The sequence below is a fragment of the Mobula birostris genome, chromosome 7, assembly GCF_030028105.1.
Source record: "Mobula birostris isolate sMobBir1 chromosome 7, sMobBir1.hap1, whole genome shotgun sequence".
NCBI classification, from domain to species: domain Eukaryota; kingdom Metazoa; phylum Chordata; class Chondrichthyes; order Myliobatiformes; family Myliobatidae; genus Mobula; species Mobula birostris.
Genome location: NC_092376.1, coordinates 52,982,111 through 53,007,294, shown reverse-complemented (window position 1 = coordinate 53,007,294; position 25,184 = coordinate 52,982,111). Strand labels below are relative to the sequence as shown.

At 39.8% G+C, this 25,184-nt stretch overlaps 1 protein-coding gene across 8 annotated transcripts in view; it reads left to right on the top strand.

The window, feature by feature from the left end:
• dync2h1 (dynein cytoplasmic 2 heavy chain 1) overlaps window positions 1-25,184 on the top strand; it is a 474,884-nt gene that overhangs the window by 339,875 nt on the left and 109,825 nt on the right. For 7 of the 8 annotated variants that reach the window (XM_072263133.1, XM_072263132.1, XM_072263135.1 and 4 more), the window contains 4 exons: window positions 11-166; window positions 1,128-1,203; window positions 5,207-5,418; window positions 12,474-12,578. In XM_072263133.1, coding sequence (XP_072119234.1) covers window positions 11-166; window positions 1,128-1,203; window positions 5,207-5,418; window positions 12,474-12,578 — 549 coding nt within the window. Of the gene's footprint in view, window positions 1-10; window positions 167-1,127; window positions 1,204-5,206; window positions 5,419-12,473; window positions 12,579-21,198; window positions 21,386-25,184 lie in introns of those variants that run through there. The other variant, XM_072263137.1, reaches the window with a different exon arrangement.

The following is a 25,184-nucleotide window of genomic DNA, read 5'->3' as shown; positions in this document are numbered from 1 at the left end:
CATTTAACAGGCACCGCCAGGTTTGAAGAAGAATTTAATGAGGACATACGAGTCCTGGACATCAGAACAAATTGCTAGGAAAGGTGTTTTACAAAGAGCACAATCCCTCTTCAGTTTAGCCTGGTTCCATGCTGTTTGTCAGGAGAGGAGGAACTACATTCCTCAGGTATGTTATTTAATTTCAAGGAACCATCTATTGCAAACCAAAAGCTTAAACCTTAATCATCTTTAATATAACAAAAGGCTGATAAATAATTTGAAGTAAATATGTCAGTTTTATCATGTACTTAACTTCATTTTCCAGTATCTTGAGATTGTTAATTTATTTAGGAGACAGAAATGGTAGGATTTCACTACAGTTTTACAGTGGCATAGTTTTATGCATCAATTTTGATGCAAGAGAAACATTTAAGGGGAAAAAAAGCAAAAGGATTAGGAATGACAGACTGGGGCATGAATGGAAAGGAATGTGGAGAACAGAGGGCCCAAAGTATCATGGACTAAGTTCCATCGTAATGCTCCAAAATGAGGAATGTGCTCGATATGACATCATACATCATGTCTCAAATGGATATTGCACTAAACATGACATCACTGGTCAGATTTCTGAAGTAATGCAAGTGACCTTGAAATGGTTATTTTCATATTTCCATCTAGAAAAAATTGTTCAATTGCATAACACAAATACAAAACAGTATAATGCTATTTCTAGGCTATAAAAATGTAAATCATAATCAGGAAAAGTAGAAGCAAATAGAAATATAGAAATATGTTTTTTCAGAATTGAATAATTATGAACCTCCAATATGAATAATATTCACTACTCAAAACTTTTATGCATCATATGTTAATTATCAAATTGGTAATATTGTTAACAGGCACACTGACAAGGAGAATGATTTGGTTTATAAACAATTAAATAGCTTTGTTTTATTTTTAATGGTATCTACAGTCTATTTCACAAAATGCATATTTCATCACATTTTATGAAGTAGATCTATTTCTCACCAAGATTCTGACAATGTAACACTCAAATTAATAACACAGTTTGTTCTGACAAACTGGCAGACAAGTGGGTGTTTTGAAAATATAAGAAGATATAATTCTTTATTTGTATATACTTTAAGGGGTGGACCAAATTTTATGAATTTTCCTTGTCTGATCTCCGAGCTGGATTTGAAATAATTGACAGACTTTTTGAAGGTAAGCCAATTTCTAATGAATTATATATTTTACTTGGTATCATTAACTATTCTGTAATCATTAACAAAGTATGGTTAATTTTGTATAGTTTTTAGTTCAGATGTTGATAATCCTCAAAATGTTTGCATAGAAGTTTATTGTGGAAAAATTTATAATAACGTACATACCTGTACATGTAAACAATGATTATCTTTAAAGTTATACTATCCAAGCAGCCGGATAGAAATATACCAAAGTGAGATTACAGATTTCCTTGTGGCAGAATCAGAATCAGGTTTAATATCACTGGCATATGTTGTAAAATTTGTGTACTTTACAGCAGCAGTACGATGCAATACATGATAAATGTAGAAAAATACTGAATTACGGTAAGAATATGTATGTATATTATATTGTCAAATTAAGATAAGTAGTGCAAAAACAGAAATTTTAAAAGTAGTGAGATAGTTTTCGTGGGTTCCTTGTCCATTTAGAAATCAGATGGCAGAGGGGAAGAGGCTGTTCCTGAATCGCTGAATGTGTGCCTTCAGGCTTCTGCACCTCCTTCCTGATGGTAACAATGAGAAGAGAGCATGTCCTGGGTGGTGGGGGTCCTTGATGATGGAAACCCCTTTTCCGAGGCACTACTCCTTGAAGTTATTTTGGATACTACAGAGGCTAGTATTCATGATGGAGCAGACTAATTTTACAACTCTCTGCAGATTACTTCGATCCTGTTCAGTAGCCCCTCTCCCCCATACCAGACAGTGATGCAGCTAGTCAGAATGTTCTGGATGGTACCTCTGTAGAAGTTTTTAAGTATTTTAGGTGACAAACCAAATCTCCTCCAAATTCGGATGAAATACAGCCACTGTCTTACCTTCTTTATAGTTGCAACAATATGTCGGTACCAGGTTAAATCCTTAGAGATATTTGACAGCCAGGAACTTGAAATTGCTCACTCTTTCCACAGCTGATCCTTCTATGAGTATTAGTTTATGTTCCCTCATCTTACCCTTTCTGAAACACACTTGCTTCTCCTGATGCACAAAGCACCATTAAATAAATTAAAAATATGATTCAGTTAACCTTAACGGAAGCCTTTGCTTCTCCTCTGCTGAGGGTCATACAGTATTTCGCACTTGATGACATAATTAGACTTTGAACAAAGTTAAAAGAAAACCTGTTACCTAGGTGGATGCTCTTGTTGCCTGCAATTTAAACTTAGTCTTCAAGAGAAGATAAAAATGCTTGAAGAACTTGGTGAGTCAGATAACATCTATGAAAAGTTCTGAGGAAGGGTCACTGACCCAGTGTTAACTGGTTTCTCTTTCCACAGATGCTGCCTGCCTGGCTGAGTTCTTCCAGCATATTTCTTTTTGTTTCCAATTACAATCTGCAGTTTTATTTGTTTGCTATTGTAATTGGCACATCTGAAGTTGAGGGGTTCTGGATGACTCCCAATTTCAGTTTAACTGCCTTTAAACTTCTATCAAGTTTCTAAAATATATTTACAATGAGATTTGATTTACTACTCCAGGATAATTAACAGATATTTTGGAAGAAGATTTAATTCTTTCTTTATGAACTCATAAAAATCAGTATGTGCCCATTAATTGTATGCTGGTGATAAATCTGAAAGTGCCTTAGAACGCAATGGTGCTAAGCAGGATTATGACTGAACACTTCTAAGTTATTTTTTGTTTAGGCATTTGGTGTCAAAGATTGCTGTATTTAGAAATGAATGACAAATGCATTAGCTACCTATATTTCTGAAATACTGGAAAACACAAAAAGCATACAACATTGTTAAGAAGTTTTATAGGAATACATTATTATGTGAATGTTGTTAGTTGCAATTGATTTTATTATGAGCTTATAAATGTTGCTTCTACTCAATATTTAGTTTTATTGTGCTGCTGTATTTTTCATTTTCTTTCAGTTTTTTTAATTGTTTTTGATCATTTAAAACTAGGCTTTGTAGAAATATCTGACATGTAAATATTGCACAGTTATCAGAGCAGAAGAATCACCAGGATATTACCTGGATTTTAGGACTTTAACTAGTGCAAAAGATCAGACAGATTGAGCTTAATTTCCAGCAGAGTTGGAGGCGGAGGGGTGACCTGATAAAATCATAAGAAACATAAACAAAAGAGTTTTTAGAATCTTACTTTGCCATAACATGAGTATCAAAAAAGGAGGGCATTAGGTGAGAGAAAGAAATTTTAAAGGGGATTTTAGGGAGAATTTTCCTACATAAAGAGTGGTTGATATCTGGAACTTACTGTGAGAAGATGTGGTAGAGTCAGATATAATCACTATGTTTGAGAGAAATGGAGCAGAAGGATGCCAAGTATTGAGAACAAATGATTTAGTGTAATTGGCATAAAGGTTGGGATTGCTGTGATGGGCAAAGGTCCTATTTCTGTGTTGTGCAACACTATAACTCTATCAATGAACAGAATTGAAACTGCAAACACTCTTTGCTTCAATTAGCATAAGCCAAGAGATGTCTGCAATCCTGGAATGCCTTTAATATTAGTAACAAATTCTCAAGTTAGTTACAGAATACTATTTGATTGCTTGTTTCTTTTTCATGCTGATAATTTAAATTATTCTGTGCATCCAAAGCAAATTATCTAGCGTTTTCGGTAACCATCTGTTAACTGCATAATTATTCATCGCTGACCATGCATGCTTAATCTACAGGGTGATTGATAATAGTGCTATTCGACTACAGTAGGGATTAACATGTGAATTATCAAGTGTATATTCATTATTTTTATAAGTTTTGACATTTTCAGGAACTTTCAAAAACTATTAAGAATCACAACCATAAGTATATTGATGACTATGAGAGAGATTAATTTGTTCTGATAATATTTTATTGTATTTGCTGATCAATTAGATGGCAGACCTCATATTCTAAACATTATCAATTTTATCAAACATTATCAAATTTTACCTCAGATTGGATCAAACTGGTTATTGGATTTTAGAGTCATAAAGCGTGGAAACAGGTTCTTCCAGCGTCATCAAGCACCCGCGTTCACTAATGCCTGTTTATTCTCTCCTGATTCCCCTCCAATCCCTCCAGTTCTAGTACTCATCTAGGAACAATGCACAATGGCCAGTTAACCTGACAACCTGCATGTCTTTGGACTGTAGTAGGAAATCAGATTGCCTGAAAGAAACTCAGATGGTTACATGAAATATGGTCTAGATCAAACCCAGGTTGACAGAGCTGTGTTGCAGCAACTGTACTCTCTTTATCCTGGTGCAGCCCCATTTTGCAGAGTAAGACTTGGAAGATTTTTCCAGACCGTAAATTTTTAGTGAACTGTCCATCTAATCCTTGTGAAAAGTCTTACCTCGTAAGTGGGTAAACAGATTGGGAATGAGATTTTAGGCAGCAGAATGCTACTAGAGAGCAAACTGTTGCTAGTGATCTGCTATTGTTGAGAACTTGGACCAGCAGTGCTTTGGAGTAGGGAAAGGAGGGTGGGTGACCAGTGCAGCAGGACTTGGTTGTGAGGATTCTAGGTGCACTGCTGCTACTCCAAACCCTTTAACAAAAGGCAAAAATTTAATGCCTACGTCTCTGGTCTTCTTTTGCTCACTGACTCAATTTTCAACAGGATAGTCTAATTACAACCATTGATGGTCTCCCCACTGTCCCAGTGCAATCCTTAATATGAAAATGCAGTGAAAGCCTAATGGCTTAATTGGAGATCAAACCATCAAGCCAAGTATGTACCTTGTGTTACTGCTGAAAACAGCAGGATGAAATTGCACATTGCAGGAAGGGCAATGGAACCAGGATGAGGTATTGATGTCCCAATTTTAACTTCTTCCCCATATCATCCTCCCCAAATCTTGGCTTGTGTGCTAACAATGTGTTATGAGTATGAAGCATCAATTAAAGTAAAGTATACTGGAAACACTGTTTGGGGTGGGTTAAAAGAAAGAAAAGTAGTTATTTTTTCAGCAAATTGATTTTGATTTTTTTTAATGATCTTAGAAACAAAGGATGTTCAGTGGGAGTTTGTTCATGGTCTGTTGAAAAACGCCATCTACGGTGGACGCATCGATAATATATTTGATCTACGGGTTCTGAATTCATATCTAGAACAATTTTTCAACCCCAAAGCAATTGGTGGATCACAATCCAGGACCAAAAATGTAGCATCATTTCCATCATCAATCACTGTGCCTAAGTCCTGCAACGTTATGGTAGGTGATATTAATAATGTAAGTATATGCAAACAATGTAAAGTCTCCATCTGGCAGGAAATGACATTTTAATTTAATTTTTACAGCTTCACTGAGGATGGCATTATTTGTCATTGATGAATTTCTATAATAACAAACTTTAGACAGCTGTATAATTAAGGAGAGATCACTTAATATAAAACATGCACCCAAACTTTAATGGTATGATGCAGTGAACTTGAATGTCACAGTGGGAAATCGTACTTATCACAGTGTTCAAATATGATTGACCATTGGTTTTGACTTAAGGCAATGATTGCAATTAATGTTGCAATTTGTTTGAATTGTATTTGATACAGATCATTATAATATAACTGTATTTTCTTTCAGTTTGTTGCACAACTTGAGCTTAGTGTCACTTCCATGTCTCCGGAGAATTGCCTCCTTTTTATGCAGATCTGTCACTCCTAATAATTGATATACGGTAGTTCAATGTCTATTATTTTAAACAGTACTAATCATGTTGTCATATAACTTGTTCAGTGTCATGATGTCAGTATTATGGTCATAAACTTCACCAGTTCAATACCTGTAATGATGAACTTGCCAATGATGTCTCTCAGTTGTGGGGAGCTCACTGCCTGGTCTGTGGCCAAGTTGGCGGCCCACTTTCGATCCGGTCTTGTGACTCACACTTGATTTATTATTTGTTAACACAGCCCTATACCTCAGTGGTCCCCAACCACCGGGCTGCAAAGATGTACTACCGGGCCGTGAAGAAACGATATGAGTCAGCTGCATCTTTCCTCATTCCCTGCCACACACTGTTGAACTTGAACACCCCCCCCACCCCAACCCCGTTGCGGCCGGTCCTCAAGAATATCATCAATATTAAACCGGTCTGCAGTGCAAAAAAGCTTGGAGACCCCTGCTATACTTTGCCACCTTGAATTTCTCCACTTCCGATAACAACGGGAGCTGGAGCTGGCCTGATCTTATGTCAAGCCCCACTAAAGAAAAACTAGCGGAGGATCCCTGGCCACCTGCACAGGTGCCTGTTGACTTGCTTCTCGATGCCTTCCACACAGTGGTCCTGGGGAACTTGTACACCATAAAAAGCCAGAGCAGCCTTGGTAGAAGACTATGTTGGTACACCCATGTCTTAAGTTTACCAGGGAGTCCAGTTTTGTCGATTTTCTTCAGCCAGTTTTCAGTCTGCTTTACAGTGTCGGTGATGTTGGCACTGTCCATCATTGCTGCCTTAAACCACATTCCAAGACTCTTTACTGAGTTGTCCTCTATGGATGGAACAACTTCTCCCTGTACTTGAAGACTGAACTTGCTAGTAACCTTGCCCTTTTGATCACCATGCATCTGGACTTACTGGCCTTGGAGGTCATCCTAGCCCAGGTGGCTATGTTGTCCAGGTTTCCAATACCCATCTTGCTTGGACATGGGTTACAGTGGTTACTGTAATGTCATCCATGAATCCCCGTATTGCAGGTTGTCAGATGCCAGGCTCCAACGCTGGGCCTTAGGTTATGTCTACTGCTGCTGATATGAGGAGGTTCATACTCATGACAAACAAGATGGGGGAGATGGTACAGCCGGTTGGAATCCCTTTGTGGAGGTCTTGCCACCTGGTTATAAAGTGGGCTGAAGTGAAATGTGGCTTGGAACCTCCTAGGAGGCTGGTGATCATGTCTCATGTTACTGGTGGGATATGGTAGTGGTCCAGGCTATCTTAGATGAGGACATGTGGATTTGATTCATAGGCATTGGCTAGGTCTAACCAGATGACTGTTAGGTTGTCTTTCTTTTGCCTGGCCTCATGGATCAATTAGCTGATTGTTGAGGTGTGTTCAAGGCACCCAGAAAAGCCTGGGATGCCACCTTTCTGGATGGATGTGTTGATATAGTGGTTCTCCATTAAGTAAGAGGTCAACCTTCTCGCAAACAGCCGGAACAATATCTTGCACTCCATGATAAGGAGGAGATTGTCCTACAGTGGATGTTTGTAGAGGAATCTTCTTCCTTGGGAACAAAGCAGTCTTCATCCATTTTCCAGCTTGTGGGATAGAGCTTTGGGTCCAAATCTTCGTCATTATTTTCCACAATCTCTTGGTCCTGGGGCGGCAGATGACTTTACTGTCTTGATGATATCTTGAGCCACTAAAAAATAGATGGCTTTTGTAACATTTTGCTCCTGGTTATACATTTTACTATCTACTGAAAATACCATGGTGGTAACACGTCCTTGCAAAAAAAAATAGCATTAAATTCTCCAGAATTCAGTTTAATTAACTTCATGCTGATGAAAACTATTCTTTTCTAACAGTGCAATCAATGACCAAGCTCATATCACAGCACAGAGTTGATGGGTTGATCGTCTCTGCCTAATTTATGGTCAGTAATATGGTAGTTGAGGGAATTTCGATGGATTTTGTATGGACTGCTCAATAGAATAATGAAGATGATAAATTAACTGTGCTTTTTGGAATAATTCCTCAAAATATTCATGGTATTTCTGTGTCTGACCAACATGTTACTGCATTTGTTACATTGATAGCTAGGAGGGCCATCTTGTTGAAGTGGAAGGATACATCAGCTCCCACTTTGTCACAATGGTTCTCTCAAGTGATGCTGTGTCTTAGTTTGGAGAAAATTAGAAGTCGGACCTTTGAATCTTTATTTGATTTTGAGAAAAGATGGGGCTCATTTGCTCGTTTTTATCATTTGAGCTAATTGATAGATTTTTTCTATGATCTAATTGTAAATTTTTTGGTATATTTTCTTTTCTTGCTGGTGATTTGATGTTTATTTTTAGAAGCTTTTTGTATTAGGAGTTGTACACCTAATGGGTTCTTTTTTTTTTCTCACTTTTTCTGCTTAGCAGGTTTTTATTGTTATCACAATTTTTTTTTCAATCTTTAAGATAATGTCTTTTTTGAGACATTGTAAATGTTGTTACTTCAATGTACTCATGTTATTTCTTTTGTATAATATAACAATAAAAAGATTTGAAAAGAAAAGAAAGAAAGGAATAGTGAAGATGATGATGATGACGTCGACTCAGACCTGACAGGCCAGCGTCGGGCATTTTCATGCTTTACAAGGTGCAGTTCGAAAGGCTGTGTGTAATGAAGAATTTATACAAAAAGTGGCTGAGTTGCTGAGACTATTCAAGACAGAGATAGATATTAAGAAAATTGAGGAATATAGGATTGATACAAGAAAATAGTGCTGAAGGAACATTCATGAACATATGTGAAGGTGGAGCAGGCACCAAGAGCCAGTAATTTTCTCCAGCTTCTATTTAAAATTATGTTATGTGCTTTGCAACATATAAATACAGGTTACCCTTGATAATAATGTAGTTGAGTCCAGGGTAGAGCATAGTCATACTGAGATGTGGGACAGGGCATATTTTGTACTTGGTCCCTAAGCTTGGGTGGCATACTTAGTGCAGCCCCATACATTGGGAGGGGGGTGGAAAAGGTATGCTTTTTTGTTTTAATTAGTGTTAATACTTCTTTAAAATTAGTTTAACAAAGATAAATGTGTTATTTTTAATTATTTATATGTATACCTTTTAAACGTTGAGCTGTCAAAAGGCTCTTAGGACACTCCTGAGGCCTCCTGAATCTGTCACCAAGGGCTAAGACCCTGCCCAAAGATGATCACCTTAGGAGACAGCTGTGAGAACAGGGCTGCCAATATACTTAAACTCATGGGAGTGCAAAATGTTAACAAAGCTGTACCAGTTGTGTATGGTGCAGGATGGGGGCTGAGGCTGGCAGACATAGCCTAGGTCACGTATAATTTAACCAATTGTTAACTACATAAGGATACATCGATGCGATTAAAGTACAAATGTTTGTATTTTGCCAAATTTTGGGCACTACAAATTAGCATTTGGATAATATCAAGGTCTTGTAGAAGGTAAATCATTAAGAAGCTCATTTGTAACAATAACAGTGCAGACTAAAATGTAACAGCTACGGAGAAAATGCAGTGAAGGTAAACATTAAGGTGCAAGATCATACCAAGGTAGATTATGAGGTCAAGAGTCCATTTTATCTTCCTAGGAAATCATTCAAAAGACATAATAAAAGAGTAGAAGCTATCCTTGCGCCTTGAAATTACAATTCTTTTATGACTGGAATATTAAGAGAATTTCTTATCAAAATATTCCCATGTAAGTAGTGGTTTGATATGTAAATCTACTCGAACTAAGAATACAAATAAAGATTACCTTTGTTTGTCATATGTAAATCAGAGCATACAATGAATTGCATTATTTGTGTCAATTTCCAACGCAGTCTGAAGATGTGCTGGAGCAGCCTGCAAGTGTCGCCATTTATCTGGCACAACATGCCATAATTTACCAACCCTAACCTGTACATGTTTAGAATGTGGGAGGAAACCAAAACACCTGGAGAAAGCCCAAGTAGTCACAGAGGACCAATACAAATTCCTTACAGGCAAGAATGGAACGCTGATCTTCCGATTGTTGGCGTTATAAAACTTAACGCTAACCGCTAGGCTACTGTGCCTCCAGTTGAAAAAGAAATTAAAACGCAGCAGGTTTTAAAATAGAAATGGATGAAAATGTTCAGTTTGAGCAAGAGCTTCTATAGATAAGGAGTTGAGACACAAGCGACTGCTGGAATCCAATGCAACAACAGTGTGCTGGAGAAACTCAGCGGGTGGAAAGAAACTTTCAAAGTTTCAGTTGAAATCTTGCAAAAGGTACTGATGCAGCATGGATGAAAATTTGGCTCGGCTGTGGCCATAACTTAAAATTTATCAAAAATGATTTGAATAAAGGGACCAAAAGTGTGTTTGCTAAATCTGCTGATGATACAAAGATAGGTAAGAAAGTAAGTTATGCAAAGGACATGAAAGTGCTTCAAAAGTATAAAGGTTGGGCGACTGGAGTATAATATACAAAAATATGGAATTATCTGTTTTGGCTGGAAATTTATATAAAAAAACACATCTAAATGGTAAGAGACTGCAGAGCTCTGAAAGGAAGACAGACTGGTGTAGAAGGCTAGTATGAAGGTACTGCAGATAATTTGGGAAGCTTAAAGAATATTATCATTTATTTATAAGGTGAATCTCAAGGTAGTCTATGGTGACATACAGTATTCTCAAAGTATGTATAAATTTTTCTTCAACTTTGAATTTAAAATGGCTATGCTCCTACTCTGAAGGTCATTGGTGAGACCACATGTGGACCAGCACTATGCAGAGTATCAGTCTCATTATTTAATTAAGTATTAAGCAGTTCAGAAGATTAATAGAATAAAACTTGGGATTGATTTCTCAGGTTCACAGGCTAAGTTTGTACCTGTTGGAGTTTTGGGAAATGAGAGGGGACTGAATTGAAACAGAAGATCCTGAATGATTTTTTGAGGATGGATATGGAGAGGGAATTTCCTCTTGGAGAAACATCAACAACTAGCCGTCATTGTTTAAAGATTAAGACTTGCTATTTAATTTAGAGATGAGGGTTTTTTGTTTTCTCCTGAGTAGTTGTGATAAAAGCAGTCTTCGAATGTGTTTGTGGTAGAGATAGATTCTCGGTAACCAGAGTGTGACACATTACTGCGGGTAGACAATATTGTGGACTTCAGGTCATAGTCCGATCTGTCAAGATGTTATTAAATGGTAGAATGTGCGTAAGGGCCGAGTGGCCTACTTCTGTTTTTAATTCATGTGTTTGTGTATTAAAAAGCTATAGGAAGAGAAAGGAAAATTGAAGTTAAATGAGTTTTTTAAGAGAGGATGCACAGTTATAATGGTACAAATGGTCTTTACTGTGGTATAAATTCAACGTACAATTCTAGTTTAGAACAGGAAGTGGGGAATTTGGTAGTAACTGCACTAATTTGGCATTATGATGGTCTGCTATTTATATAATGCATGATTATTGTTGCAATTTTATGAATATCTGGCAGCTTTTAATGACTTATTTCTGCCCATATTCTTGCTTGGTTTCTGTAATGGTTGGTGAATTTACAATTGATATTGTTGTTGGTTTATAATTGTTACATGTACCAAGATCAGTGAAAAGCTTATCTTGCAGACTGTTTATACAGATCACATCATTTCACTGTGCATTGAGCTTGAATAAGGTAAAACAATAACAATAATAATAAAGTATAAAAGCTATCAAAAGAAAGTGTAGTGCAGGTAAATGATAAAGTGCAAGATCATAACAAGGGAGATTGAGAGGCAAACAGTGCATAATAGTGAGATTGAAGCTGTCCCTGAGCCTGTTTATACATGCTTTCAGGCTTCTGTATCTTCTACCTGATGGGAGAGAGGAGAAGAGAGAATATCTGAGATTGTTGGGGTCTTTGATTATACTGGCTCTTTTACTGAGACAGTGAGAAAGTAGACAGAATCCATAGAGAGGAGGCTGTTTCCTGTGATGTGCTAAACTGCGATAACAACTCTTTGCAGTTTACATCAGTCGTGTGCAGAGCAGTTAACATAGCAAGCCGTTATACGCCCAGACAGAATGTTTGCTATGGTGCATTGATTCTAGTTCTGTGCTTGTACTGCAAAGTTACAATCTATTTGAAAAATATGATGGCAACCATCTGTAATCATTGAAGTACTGTTCTTACTGATAGTTTTGCAATGGATTTCACACTGGGAAATCACCTCTTGGCTCCAATGCCCTGTTGGAGCTAGGGTAGATCCCATTCATGGGTATGGCTTGTTTGTGAATATAAAGCAAAAGGGAAGATAAATTGTGTTATTTTAAGATTATTTTGTTTTACCCTAGTGCTTTATGACCAGTTAGAACTAATTTTGTTTTTTTTCCCCCTTTTTGCTAAAAGTTAGTTTACTTTTATAAAAAGAAATAATGATCTTTTCAATTTTTAATACATGTTAAATTTCTGAAATATTGGAATATTTAAAACATTAAATGACTCATAGATTTTACAGCTGACAATGCTGGGAGTAGGACATTCCTTGGGACCAAAGTTGGGTATGGGCCCAGATTGAAAACTTATGGGCCATTAAGGCAGTAATATCCATGTTTTTGTTGGTTATAGGAATACCGTGCTGTTATCAGCCATTTACCAGAAGATGACAAGCCTGCATATTTTGGTCTACCTGCCAATGTAGAACGGTCGTCACAACGTATTTTCAGCAACCAGGTAAATGTCTCAAATTTTTGTATCAACTTATGAAATAATGGTTATGAATTTCAGCTGCTGTCCATGTGTTCATGAAAATACTTAGTATTTTGGAAGTAGGGACACAAAAAGAGGTGGATGCTGTGATGCACCTCTTGGCAAGTCACTGAACAGCTGACTTCAATATTGTGGTTAGTTATACCAAATGGTGCCAGATCTGAACTGTCTCGATTCTTCTTTCTCTACCAGTCTATTATTATATGCATGCCTTCTCCATCTTATCACAGCTAAAAGTCATCGGTGAACCAAATATGTCCTTGCTCAAATTCTTTCCCACCCCTCCATCTTCAACCTTCATCATCCCTAGTTTTGAGAAGCTTCATGCTCCACATCCACAAATGCCTCAACTAAATTTATTGTTGATTCATTGCAATCCACTGTGATGTTGCAAATTTACAAAACAGACAAGCAGATACATTCTGAGAAAAACCTTTCTTGCCATAATTATAACAATAATTACATCATGGACTTCCTCCTAAATTATTTATAGATCTATTCATGATGACCCTAGTATCTTTTCCCCTGGTGGATTCACCAATGATGAATCTAATTCTTCTATTTCTGCTTCATCAAGCTCCTTCATAATTTTAATGTTCTCTGTGAAGTCTTTCCTCCCTAAGAGAAAGAGGTCAGTATGTCTTGGATAGATCATTTAAATTCTGGTAAGGTTAATGGACCTTCAGTTCTGGTAGAGTTTACTGCTCACTGCCGCATTAAGGAGGTGATTCAAACTCCATTCTCGAAGAATAAAGACTCAATCTCCATTTCTTTCAGACAGCAAGAGTGAGGATTTTGCTTTATTACAAGCATCCCCAGATCTAGGCATTCATGAGCTGAATTGATATGCATAAGGAAACTTTACATTCAGCTATGTACCATTGGTACTAACCGAAACTAATACACAAAAAAAATGCCCCCCAAGTCGTATTTTTTACCAGCCCCTCTGACACACAGGAAAAACACTCTGAAACCCCTCCCACTATTATAGCATTTAATTATACATTAGCACCATTCTTACATAGCCAGAGAGCGTTGCTTCAATTATAGTGAGTAACAGCTTCTTCCCTCAGGCTGTCAGCCGAATGAATACCCTGACACCTCCGAGGTGTCACTAGGACAGCAAGCTGTTTATTTTACCTATACCATGCTTTATTACATGCATTTTGAATTATATTTTATTAACTTATAGTGTAATATTTTGGTGATATATGGATTGTGGGTGCACCGTGGTCTGGATGAATGCTTTTTTTGTTTGGTGGTGTGTATATATATATACACACAGTCACACAGTTAGAGGCAAATACACTTGAACTTGATAGTTGGGTTCCGAGGCAGTTGGGCCAGGATGGCTTATTCTGTGATGTATCTCTAAAGATTTTTGAAAGATTGAAGAAGCTGAAATGTGACAATATTGCTACTTAATGTGGCAATATGATTGGATTCTGTCAAAAGAAGGGAAGTAAAATCTTACGTTTTGTGTGTCGGCATGGAATGCAAAGTAAAGATGTAATGTTAAATTCATAGATAGCAGTGAGGTTTTATTTGTAGTTCTTGGACACTGAATTACAGAAACTATGTTAAAACAATAGTGATTTATTATTTTCATTAATCAATATCATTATTAATTTAATTTGATAAATTGAAGTGGGAATAGAGAAGGAGTATTGACAACACAGCAACAGTTGATGAGTTGGATTCAGGGAAATCAGAATGACATTGCAAACAAATGCCAGTTACGCAGAATCAGAACTTGTCTTTAAAGAGAGTAGTAAATAGAAAATACATCAATTGCTTTCAAAATAAGCAGAATAATTTCTTCAAGTGATTGGAATGAAGGAAACTTGCATACAAACTGATGGGGGAAAATCTCAGTCATCATTCCCCAGCCAGTTCCCCAGCATCAAAGTGATGTACTTTCAGTCTGTTTTTATGGCTGTTGGCGTGGCAGTTGAATCTAATGGACCATCTGAAAGCTATTCCACAGATGGAGGAGGAAGTGACTGATAGGAGAATCAATGAAATAACTTATGATTTAATTTTTTATGATGTGAATTTCATCCATACATTACAACTATACATGCTGATAAAATGTTTTATTCTAATTGCAAACTAGGTCATTGTTAACATGAATTACTTTGCACGTTTATTAAATTACTTTGAAAAATATATAAAGTGAACATGTAAAGTGGTTGGAAGAAAGGAAAGTGTATCCTCCTGCAACTTATACAGCGCTTCTCTGTTCTTCCTGGCTGATGTCTGTGACAATGAGGCAATGTTACTTTTATCAATCAGCTACATAGTCTACATACCTGACACTGGATTCCGAAAATAGACATTCTATATGAGCTGTAACTTAGGAGAAAATGACATGCATGACAGTGAATTGATTTAAGAATGTACACAAAGCTTCCCAAAGAGCTAATTTCAGCTAACCTCTTATTCATAATTGGTAATTGTGGAGAAAGTGCGTACAGGATGGCATTGAGCACCTCAGTGCCATGCATTTGGAGCATACAAGCCAGTCTGGTGCCTAGCAGCCGGCTTGTGTGGTGGATGGGCCAGAGTGAAAGAAATGAGTTACTTACATGAACAATAAAAAGCCTTATTCTCAAACCATTTTTTAGATGGCATTACCAGTCTTGTCATTGTAAAAACTTCCATTTTAAATTCTTCTAAATATCCTTCCCATTCAGAAAGTAAAGAATCTACAAAAATGAAATAAACTTTCTATATTCCAAATGGTATGTTTTCAAAAGGTGCATAGGGACAGAGAGCATTGGAAATCTATATTGAAACAAACTTTGAATGTGGCTGTGCATTTTGAAAGGGATTTTATTTAAAGCATATAGGATTTTTGGATTGATGGAGACTCGGGGAGAACCAAATCGGGGTAGTTATTTTGAACAATGGTGAGACCATGAGACATAGGATCAGAATTGAGCCATTTGGCCCATCAGGATGGCTCCACCATTCCATCATAGCTGATTTATTATCCCTCTCAAGCCCATTCTTCTGCCTTCTCCCTGTAATTTTTGACACCCTGACTAATCAAGAACCTATCAACCTCTGCTTAAACTCCAATAACTTGGCCTCCGCAGCTGTCCGTGGCATTGAATTCCACGGATTCACCACGCTCTGGGTAAAGAAACTCCTCCTCATCTCTGTTCTAAAAGGACATCCCTCTATTCTGAGGCTGTGCCCTCTGGACTAGACTCACCCACAGAAGGAAACATCCTCTCCTTATCCACTCTATTCAGGCCTTTCAATATTTGATGGGTTTCAAAGGGATTTCCCCCCACCCCCATTCTTGTAAACTACAGTCAGTACAGGCCCAGAGCCATCAAACACTCCTCAAACAGTAACCCTTTCATTCCCAGGATAATTCTTGTGAACCTCCTCTGGATCCTCTCCAATGCCAGCACATCCTTTCTTAGACAAGGGGCCTGAAATTACCCACAATACTTCAAATGCAGTCTGACCATTGCCTTATAAATTCTCAGATTACATCCTTGCTTTTATATTCTAGTCCTCTCAAAATGAAAACTATCATTGCAATTGCCTTCCTTCTCACCAGCTCAACCAGCAAGTTAATCTTTAGGGATTCCTGCACAAGGACTCCCAAGTCCCTTTTTCCTATTTCTGAATTTTCTCCCTGTTTCAAATAAAGTTTATGCCTTCATTCCTTTACCAAAGTCCATGACCATCCCAGAAAAGGCCCCCTTTATTCCCACTTTTTGCCTCCTGGTGTGATCTTTCCTGTAATACGATGGGCTCTCATCTTGTTTAGCTGCCTCGTGTGCGGCACTTTGAAAATCCAATTAAACAAGATCCACTGACTCACCTATGTATATCATGCCTGTGATTTCCTCAAAAAATTCCAACAGGCAAGATTTCCCCTTTAGTAAACAAATGTTGTTGACTTTGGCCTTTTATCATGTGGTGCTAGAAATTTGGCTAGCTGGTCTATAATTTCCTACTCTTTGCCTCTCACCCTTCTTAAAAAGCAGAATGACATTTGCAATTTTCCAGTCATCTGGAGCTATTTCAGAATCCAGTGATTCCAGAAAGATCACTACTAATGCCTCCACAATCTCTTCAGCTACGTAGTTCGGAACCCTGGGGTGTAGTCCATCTGGTCCAGGTGACTTATCTACCTTCTGATTTTTCAGCCTCCCAAGCACCTTCGCCTATGTACCAACAACTGCATCTCTTCTGCCCCTGACACTCTTGAATTTCTGGCGTACTGCTGGTGTTTTTACAGTGAAGATTGGTGCAAGAAACTTATTGACTTTGTTGACCATTTTTTTGTCACCCACTTAGTACCTCTGCAGCATAACTTTCCAACAGCCTGATATCCCCTCGCCTCTCTTTTACTCTTTATATATTGAAAAACTTCTGTGCTCCTCTTTTATATTATTGGCTAGCTTACTTTCATTTAATCTTTTCTCTTCTTACTGCTTTTTGCCTTTTGTTGTTTTTTAAATCTTCTCTGTCCTCCAGCTTCCCACTAAATTTTGCTATATTGTATGCCTCTCTTTTGCTTTGATGCTGTCTTTGACTTCCTTTGTCAGCCACGAAGGCCTTATCTTCCTTCTTTTCCACAGGATGTATCCATCCTGCACTTTCAAATTCCTCCCAGAAACTTGACTCATTGCTGTACTGCCATCATTCCTGCTAGTGTTCCCTTCCAATCAACTTTGGCCAACTTCTCCTTAATGTCTCTGTATTTCCTTTTAGTCCACTGTAATACTCATACATTGATTTTAGCTTCTCCCTCTCAAACCTTAGGGTGAATTCTATCATATTATGATCATTTCCTCCTTAGGGCTACTTAACCTTAAGCTCCAGAATCAAATCTGTTCATTACACAACACTCATTCTGGAATTGCTTTTTCCCTTGTGGGTTCTACCAAAAACTGCTTTAAAAAGGCACCTTGTAGGTATTCTATAAATTCCTGCTGTTGGGATCTAGCACTAATCTGATTTTCCCAACCTACCTGCATATTGAAGTTCCCCTTGACTATTGTAACATTGCCCTTTTCACATGCCTTTTCTATCTATTATTGTAATTTGTAAAATATAACAAATATAACACCTTCAATTCTGTGTTCATCACCCTTTTCAATTTTGCCCCCACATTACTAGAAGTTAAATCCTTATCACTTTCTAAACTTGCTGTCTTTTTAGTTATTCTGGAGTCTTTTGTAACCATTCCTGCATTCTCGTTCCCTTTCACTCTATCCTCACTTCCAACCTGTTGAACAGTTAAACCGGCTATATAATTTAAAGGCATGCTTCAACCCATTCCATCTGACTGCAACTTTGCCCAATCATTTGCATATCCTTCCTCACAGTCTGACTACACACTGCACCTACTTGTAAACCAACTGCACCATCCTCAGCCCGATCACTCCAGTTTCCATCCCTCGCCAAATTAGTTTAAACCCTCCCCAACAGCTCTAGCAAACCTGCCCACAAGGATGTTGGTCCTCCTTGGGTTCAAGTGTAACCTATCTTTTTTGAACAGGTCACACTTCCCCAGAAGAGATTCCAATGATCCAGAAATCTGAAACCATGCCCCCTGCACCGATTCCTCAGCCACGCATTCATCTGCCAAAGCATCTTATTTTTACCTTCACTGGCAATTGGTACAGGCAGCAATCCAGAGAATACTGCCATTGAGGTCCCCCTTTTCAGCTTCCTATGTAACTCCCTATATTTTCTCTTCAGGACCTCATCACCTTTCCTGCCTATGTCATTGGTACCAATATGTATCTCGATTTCTGGCTGTTCACTCTCCTCCTTTAGAACGTTCGTCCACCTAACCCAAGTGTAAGGTTGAATCACTCCAAGCGCTGAGGCAATTTGGTAAGATCAAGAACAGCTTCAAGCTGTGCAGCCCAATGTTGTTGCTGCACTGGGGGTTGGGTCCTAGAGTGAGGCACTACCCGGTGCTTGGACAAACGCCGGTCCAGGTGGACTGGAAAGCCCCAGTGTTGGGACCAGAGGTGAGGGTCGGGCTGACTTTGCTCGCTTTCCGTGGAATGCCGTTGTTTGCTCCTTTGTTTGCATGGTGTGTGTGTTTTTTCCCTCTTTCTAAGCACAGTAGTTATGGTCTTTATTAAAAATTGTGTTCTTCAGGTTTCTTGCTTTGTGGCTGCCTATAAGCAAACAAATCTCAAGGTGTATAATTTATGAATTCTTTGATAATAAATGACTTTGCATTTTGACTGAAGAAGCTGGTAGAGCTCTCTTTGGGATAAAGGAGGTTGAAGGGAGATTCAGTGAAGGAGAGCAATGGCATGATGGATTTAGATTGAATAAATGGAGAGAAGTTTTTCACACTGGCTGATGGTTCATGGAACAAAATTTAAAAATTTGTACAAATTATACAATGTGAGAAAAAAGTTTTGTGTAGAGATTTGTTGTGATCTGGAACTTGATGCCTGTAAGAAAACATGATCATTAAGACCTTTCAAAGGGGAATTGGGTAAGTACATGAGAGAACATCAAATGCAATGATATGTGGAAAGAACTGGGCTACGGGTCTGTTAGGATTAGCTTGCCAGGGCTGGTGAAGGCTTAATGGGATGAATGGCCTCTTTCAGTGTCATAGTAATTCTGCGATTCTTCGAAGTGATTTTATTGAAGTATTGTATTAGTTCCCAATTAAACAGCATCCTGATTTAGCTTATTACCTTTGACTTTCAGGTTATCTCCAACCTTGCCAATACATATTTTGGTAAACATCCCATACTATTATAATGCTCCAAGATATTTGTATTCCTCCAAATTCATTGTTTTGAATATCCCTCAGCTTAACTGTTCCACCATTTGCAGCTTTTCTTGCAATTTACAAGTCACTAAACATTAGAATTCTGTTCTTAAACATCTCCACTTTTTATTCTTTCTCCTCTTTTAACCTCCTGAAAAACAATTTCTCCAGAGAGTTTTTTTGGTTATTTAACTGATAACAACTTTAAGACTACAGATTTGAGGTGCCCTAAGACATGCCATTCAATTATTTGCATCATCTAAGTACAAGCCAGTTTTGGGCAATTTGCCCAGTAAGAAATCTTTGCAAACAGCTGAAACTTTACTTATTAAAGTGCTTTACATAGAATCATCAGAATGTGAAACTCAAGACTTTGTTGAAGCATAATCCATATGGATTATAACAGAATATTAGAAAAAGAATGTGAAGACAAAAACCTTCAATAACAGAGTGGAATCAACAGTTGTGCGAAAAAATATGCTAGTCCTGGTCAATAGATCCAACATTTAAAGTAAACTCATTATCAAAGTGTGTAAGTGTATTGCTATTACAGTGCCAGCTGTAAGATTGGGTTTCAGTTCCTGTCACTGTCTATAAACTGGAGGAAACCAGAGCATCTGAGGGAAACCTATGCAGTCACAGGGACACCATACAAGCTCCAAATAGACAGGAGTTTATATGGTGTCCCTGTGACTGCATAGGTTTCCTCCAGATGCTCTGGTTTCCTCCCATATTTCACAGATGTCCAGCTTGGGTTAGTGAGCTGTGCACATGTTCTGCTGGTGCCGGAAGTGTAGTAACACGTGTAGGCTGCTCATCACAGTGCTCACCCATTTGATATGACGCAAACGACGCATTTCACCGTCTGTTTCAATGTACATGTGACAAATAAAGCTAATCTTTCTTGAGATTCATTTTCTTGCTGGCACTTACAGGAAAGAAAAGAAATACAATAGAATTTTACGAAAAACTGTATATAAACAGACAAAGACTAACAAACCCCAAAATGCAAAAGAGTTGCACATAAAAATAATACTGTGAACATGACTTGTAAAGAATCGTTGAAAGTAAGCCTGTAGATCACAGAATCAGTTCAGAATTGTGGTAAATGAAGTTACCTATGCCAGTTCAGGAGCCTGATGGTGTAGGGTAATAATGAGTCTTGAAGCTATTGGTGTGGGACCTAAGGCTTCTGTACATCCTGTCCATGATAGTAGCAATGGCCTAGGTGGTGGGGGGTATTTGATGATGGATGATGTACTTGTGGCAGCGCTCTATGTAAATATACTCAATAGCGGGGAGGCATTTGCCTGTGATGAATTCAGCTGTATCCACCACTTTCTGCAGATTTCTTTCTCTTCCTGGGTTGTGATGTTTTCAGTTAGGAGACCCTCCACCATGTATTAATAGAAGTTTGTCAAAGTTTTTGGTCACTTGTCTAATCTACACAAGAAAGTAGGGATGCTGTTGTGCCTTCTTTGTGACAACACTTATTTGCTGGTCCCAGGAGAACTCACCTGATATGTTGACAACAAGAAATTTAAAGCTACTGACCTTCTCCATCTCTTTTCCACTAAGGATGTCTGGCTCATGGACCTCAGGCTTATTCTTCCTGTAGCCGATAGTCAGTTCTTTGGTTTTGTAATATTGAGTGAGAAGTTGATGCTGTGGCATCACCCAACCATATTTTCAATCCCCCTCCTACATATTGATTTGTCAAGACCTTGACCAGCAGGTGGCGCGGCATGGCAGCAGCAGCCTTTCAGATCTGGTGTTACTTTAATTTAATTTTTAATTTAATTTTAGGGCACAATTTTTGATTAAGGCGCATGGATAGCAGAGTGACTATCTACCATCGCCAGATACTGCTACAATACAGAGCTCGCCCAAAAACAAACCTTCATGAAGATCTGCTGGTTAAATTACACGACCTCGGCTTGCTGAGGGGATCGGGCCTACAGTCCTCGGAGTTGCCTGATGCCGGTGGCCCGAGGTGGGGACGTCGTAAGTGGTGTGCGAGGAAATGGAAGCGAGGCAAGTGGGCAGGAGTCCGTGCCAAGCAAAAAGGAAACCCTAGCTGGCCGGCTCCCCTGTCCATTCTGCTCTCCAATGTCTGCTCCCAGGACAATAACTTGGACTACATCTGACTCCAACAAAATACTCGGCGGGAGTACAGAGTCCGCTGTGCGTATATTTTCATGGAAACATGGCTCACCGATGAAATCCCGGATGCCGCCATTCAGCTGGACGGGCTTGTCTTGTTTGGAGCAGACAGAGATGCGGCTCTTTCCGGTAAGACGCGTGGTGGTGGCTTGTGAGTTTACATCAATACGGAATGGTGCAAGAACTCTGTGCTGGTTCCAGCTAGTGGAGTTTGTGACTGTTAGATGCAGACCATTTTATTTACCACAGGAATTCACCACTGTTCTTATAGTCGGTGTCTACATTCCCCCCAGCGCTAATGCTAAGGAGGCGCTCTGTGAACTGTATGGGGCTAGTAGCGAAATGCAGAACACACACCCTGATGGACTGTTTATTGTCGCCGGAAATTTTAACCACGCGAACCTTAAGTCAGTGCTTCCCCAGATTCCATCAGAACATGGACTTTGCAATGAGAGGAGAGAACGCGTTGGACCTTGTTTATACAAAAATTCCCGGCGCATACCGGCGGAGTCCCGCCCCCACCTCGGTTACTCAGACCACATCTCTGTTATGCTAATCCCAGCATACAGACTGCTCGTCAGGCGCTCCAGACCAGTTCAGAAGCAGGTGAAAACCTGGCCAGCAGGAGCCATCTCTGCTCTTCAAAACTGCTTTGAGCACACTGACTGGCACATGTTCAGGGAGGCTGCAACCGATGGCAACTCTACCAACTTAGAGGAGTACACGGCATCAGTGACTAGCTACATCAGCAAGTGCATCGATGATGTCATTGTCTCCAGGACCATCACTACACGCGCTAACCAGAAGCCATGGATGACAGCGGAGGTGCGTGCGCTGCTGAGGACCCATGACTCTGCCTTCAGAGCAGGTGACAAGGCAGCCCTAACAACAGAGAGGGCCAAACTGTCCCAGGCCATCAGAAAGGCAAAGTGTGCACAGACCCAGCGAATCCACAGCCACTTCCAGGACAGCAGCGACACGTGGTGCATGTGGAAGGGCATTCAGGACATCACCAACTACAAGACAACACCACCTGCCTGTGCTGGTGATGCCTCCCTCCCAGATGCGTTGAACAACTTCTACGCTCGTTTTGAGGCGGAAAACGACGTGGCGGTGAAGAAGACCACCCCTTCTCCAAATGACCTGGTGCTGTGTCTTACCGTGGACGATTTGAGGAGAACCATGTGCAGGGTCAGCCCACGGAAGGCTGCTGGACCTGACAATATTCCTGGCAGAGTGCTTAGATGATGTGCAGACCAGCTAGCAGAGATTCTCCCTGACATTTTCAACATTTCCCTGAGCAGCGCCGTCGTTCCTACATGCTTCAAGGCCGCCACCATCGTCTCCGTGCCGAAGAAGTCTTCAGTGTCCTGCCTCAATGACTACCGTCCCATTGCACTCACATCCATCATCATGAAGTGTTTCGAGAGGCTCGTCATGAGGCACATCAAGACCCTGCTGCCCCCTCACTGGACCCCCTGCTGTTCGTGTACCGTTCCAACCATTTAACATTGCTATCACCCTCCACCTGGCCCTAACCCACCTGGACAAAAAAGGCACATTCATTCAAATGCTGTTCATAGACTTCAGTTCAGCATTCAACATAATCATTCCTCAGAAACTGATTGGAAAGCTGAGGCTACTGGGCCTGAACACCTCGCTCTGCAACTGGATCCTAGACTTCCTGACTGGGAGACCTCAGTCAGTCCGGATTGGAAGCAGCATCTCCAACACCATCACACTGAGCCCGGGGGCCCCCTAGGGCTGTATCCTCAGTCCACTGCTGTTCACTCTGCTGACCCACGACTGTGCTACAACACACAGCTCGAACCACATCATCAAGCTTGCCGATGACACAACTGTGGTGGATCTCATCAGCAAGAACGATGAGTCAGCATACAGAGAGGAGGTGCAGTGGCTAACGGACTGGTGCAGAGCCAGCAACTTGTCTCCGAATATGAACAAAACAAAAGAGATGGTTGTTGACTTCAGGAAGACATGGAGCGACCACTCTCCGCTGAACATCGACGACTTTTTCGTAGAGATCGTTAAGAGCACCAAATTTCTTGGTGTTCACCTGGTGGATAATCTCACCTGGTCCCTCAACACCAGCTCCATAGCAAAGAAAGCCCAGCAGCCTCTCTACTTTCTACGAAGGCTGAGAAAAGTCCATCTCCCACCCCCCATCCTCACCACATTCTACAGAGCTTGTACCGAGAGCATCCTGAGCAGCTGCATCACTGCCTGGTTCGGAAATTGCACCGTCTCAGATCGCAAGACCCTGTAGCGGATAGTGAAGGTCAGCTGAGAAGATCATCAGTGTCTCTCTTCCGCCATTACAGACATTTACACCACACACTGCACCCGTAAAGCAAACAGCATTATGAAGGACGCCACGCACCCCTCATACAAACTCTTCTCCCTCCTGCCATCTGGCAAAAGGCACCGAAGTATTCGGGCTCTCACGACCAGACTATGTAACAGTTTCTTTCCCCAAGCCATCAGACTCCTCAATACCCAGAGCCTGGACTGACACCAACCTACTGTCCTCTATTGTGCCTGTTGTCTTGTTTATTATTTCTTGTAATGCCTGCACTGTTTTGTGCACTTTATGTAGTCTTGGGTAGGTCTATAGTCTAGTGTAGTTTTTGTGTTGTTTTACGTAGTTCAGTGTAGTTTTGGTATTGCTTCATGTAGCACCATGGTCCTGAAAAAGGTTGTCTCGTTTTTACTGTGTACTGTACCAGCAGTTATGGTTGAAATGACAATAAAAAGTGACTTCACTTGACTTATTCAATCAGCAATCAAGCCTCTCTGTTGGGAATTTGAGTGGGCTTGAGATTGTGTGACCTGTTGCCATGGTGAATGACTGCAAGATTCACAAAAGCGAGTGGATGGCAGGCTTAAGGTTGTTTATTAGGTAATGAAAAGAAGTTAGTGTTAATTGGAGCAGGCTTATGGGAGTAGCTATTGTGTGAGTGGGACATGGTTAGAGTGGGGAGCTTGAGGGTTTGGGTCAAGAAGCTTTGGTGAGGTGAGGTAAGTTTCCCTCTTTCTCTCTTTCTTTCTCCCTTACTTTCTCCTTCTCTTTCTTCCTCTCTTTCTCCTCTTACATCATATTTTTCTCCTCCTCTTTCTTCCCCTCTGTCTCTTGTTAAAACAGTGGGAATGGCAGTCAGGACAGTGGAATGCTTCTCTTGCAGGATGTGGGAAGACAGGGAGAGTTCCAGTGTCCCTGACAACTGCATTCTGCTGCAGCTTCTACATACCATGTTAGGGGATTGAAGCTGGATGAACTCCAGATCATTTGGGAGGCTGAGGGGTTTATTGACAAGAGATATAGCAAGGTAGTTTCATCTAAGGCACGGGAAGCAGGTAACTGGGTGACCGAAAGGAGAAAGGCAGCCAGAGTACCTGTGTGGCCATCTCTCTCAATAACAGGTATATTGTGTGAATACTATTGTGGGGAGACTTAGCAGGGAGACCCCATAGTCAGAATCATATTTTATTGATCCCGGGGGAAACTGGTTTTCGTTACAGTTACACCATAAATAATAAATAGTAATAAAACCATCAATAGTTAAATGGTAATATGTAAATTATGCCAGGAAGTAAGTCCAGGACCAGCC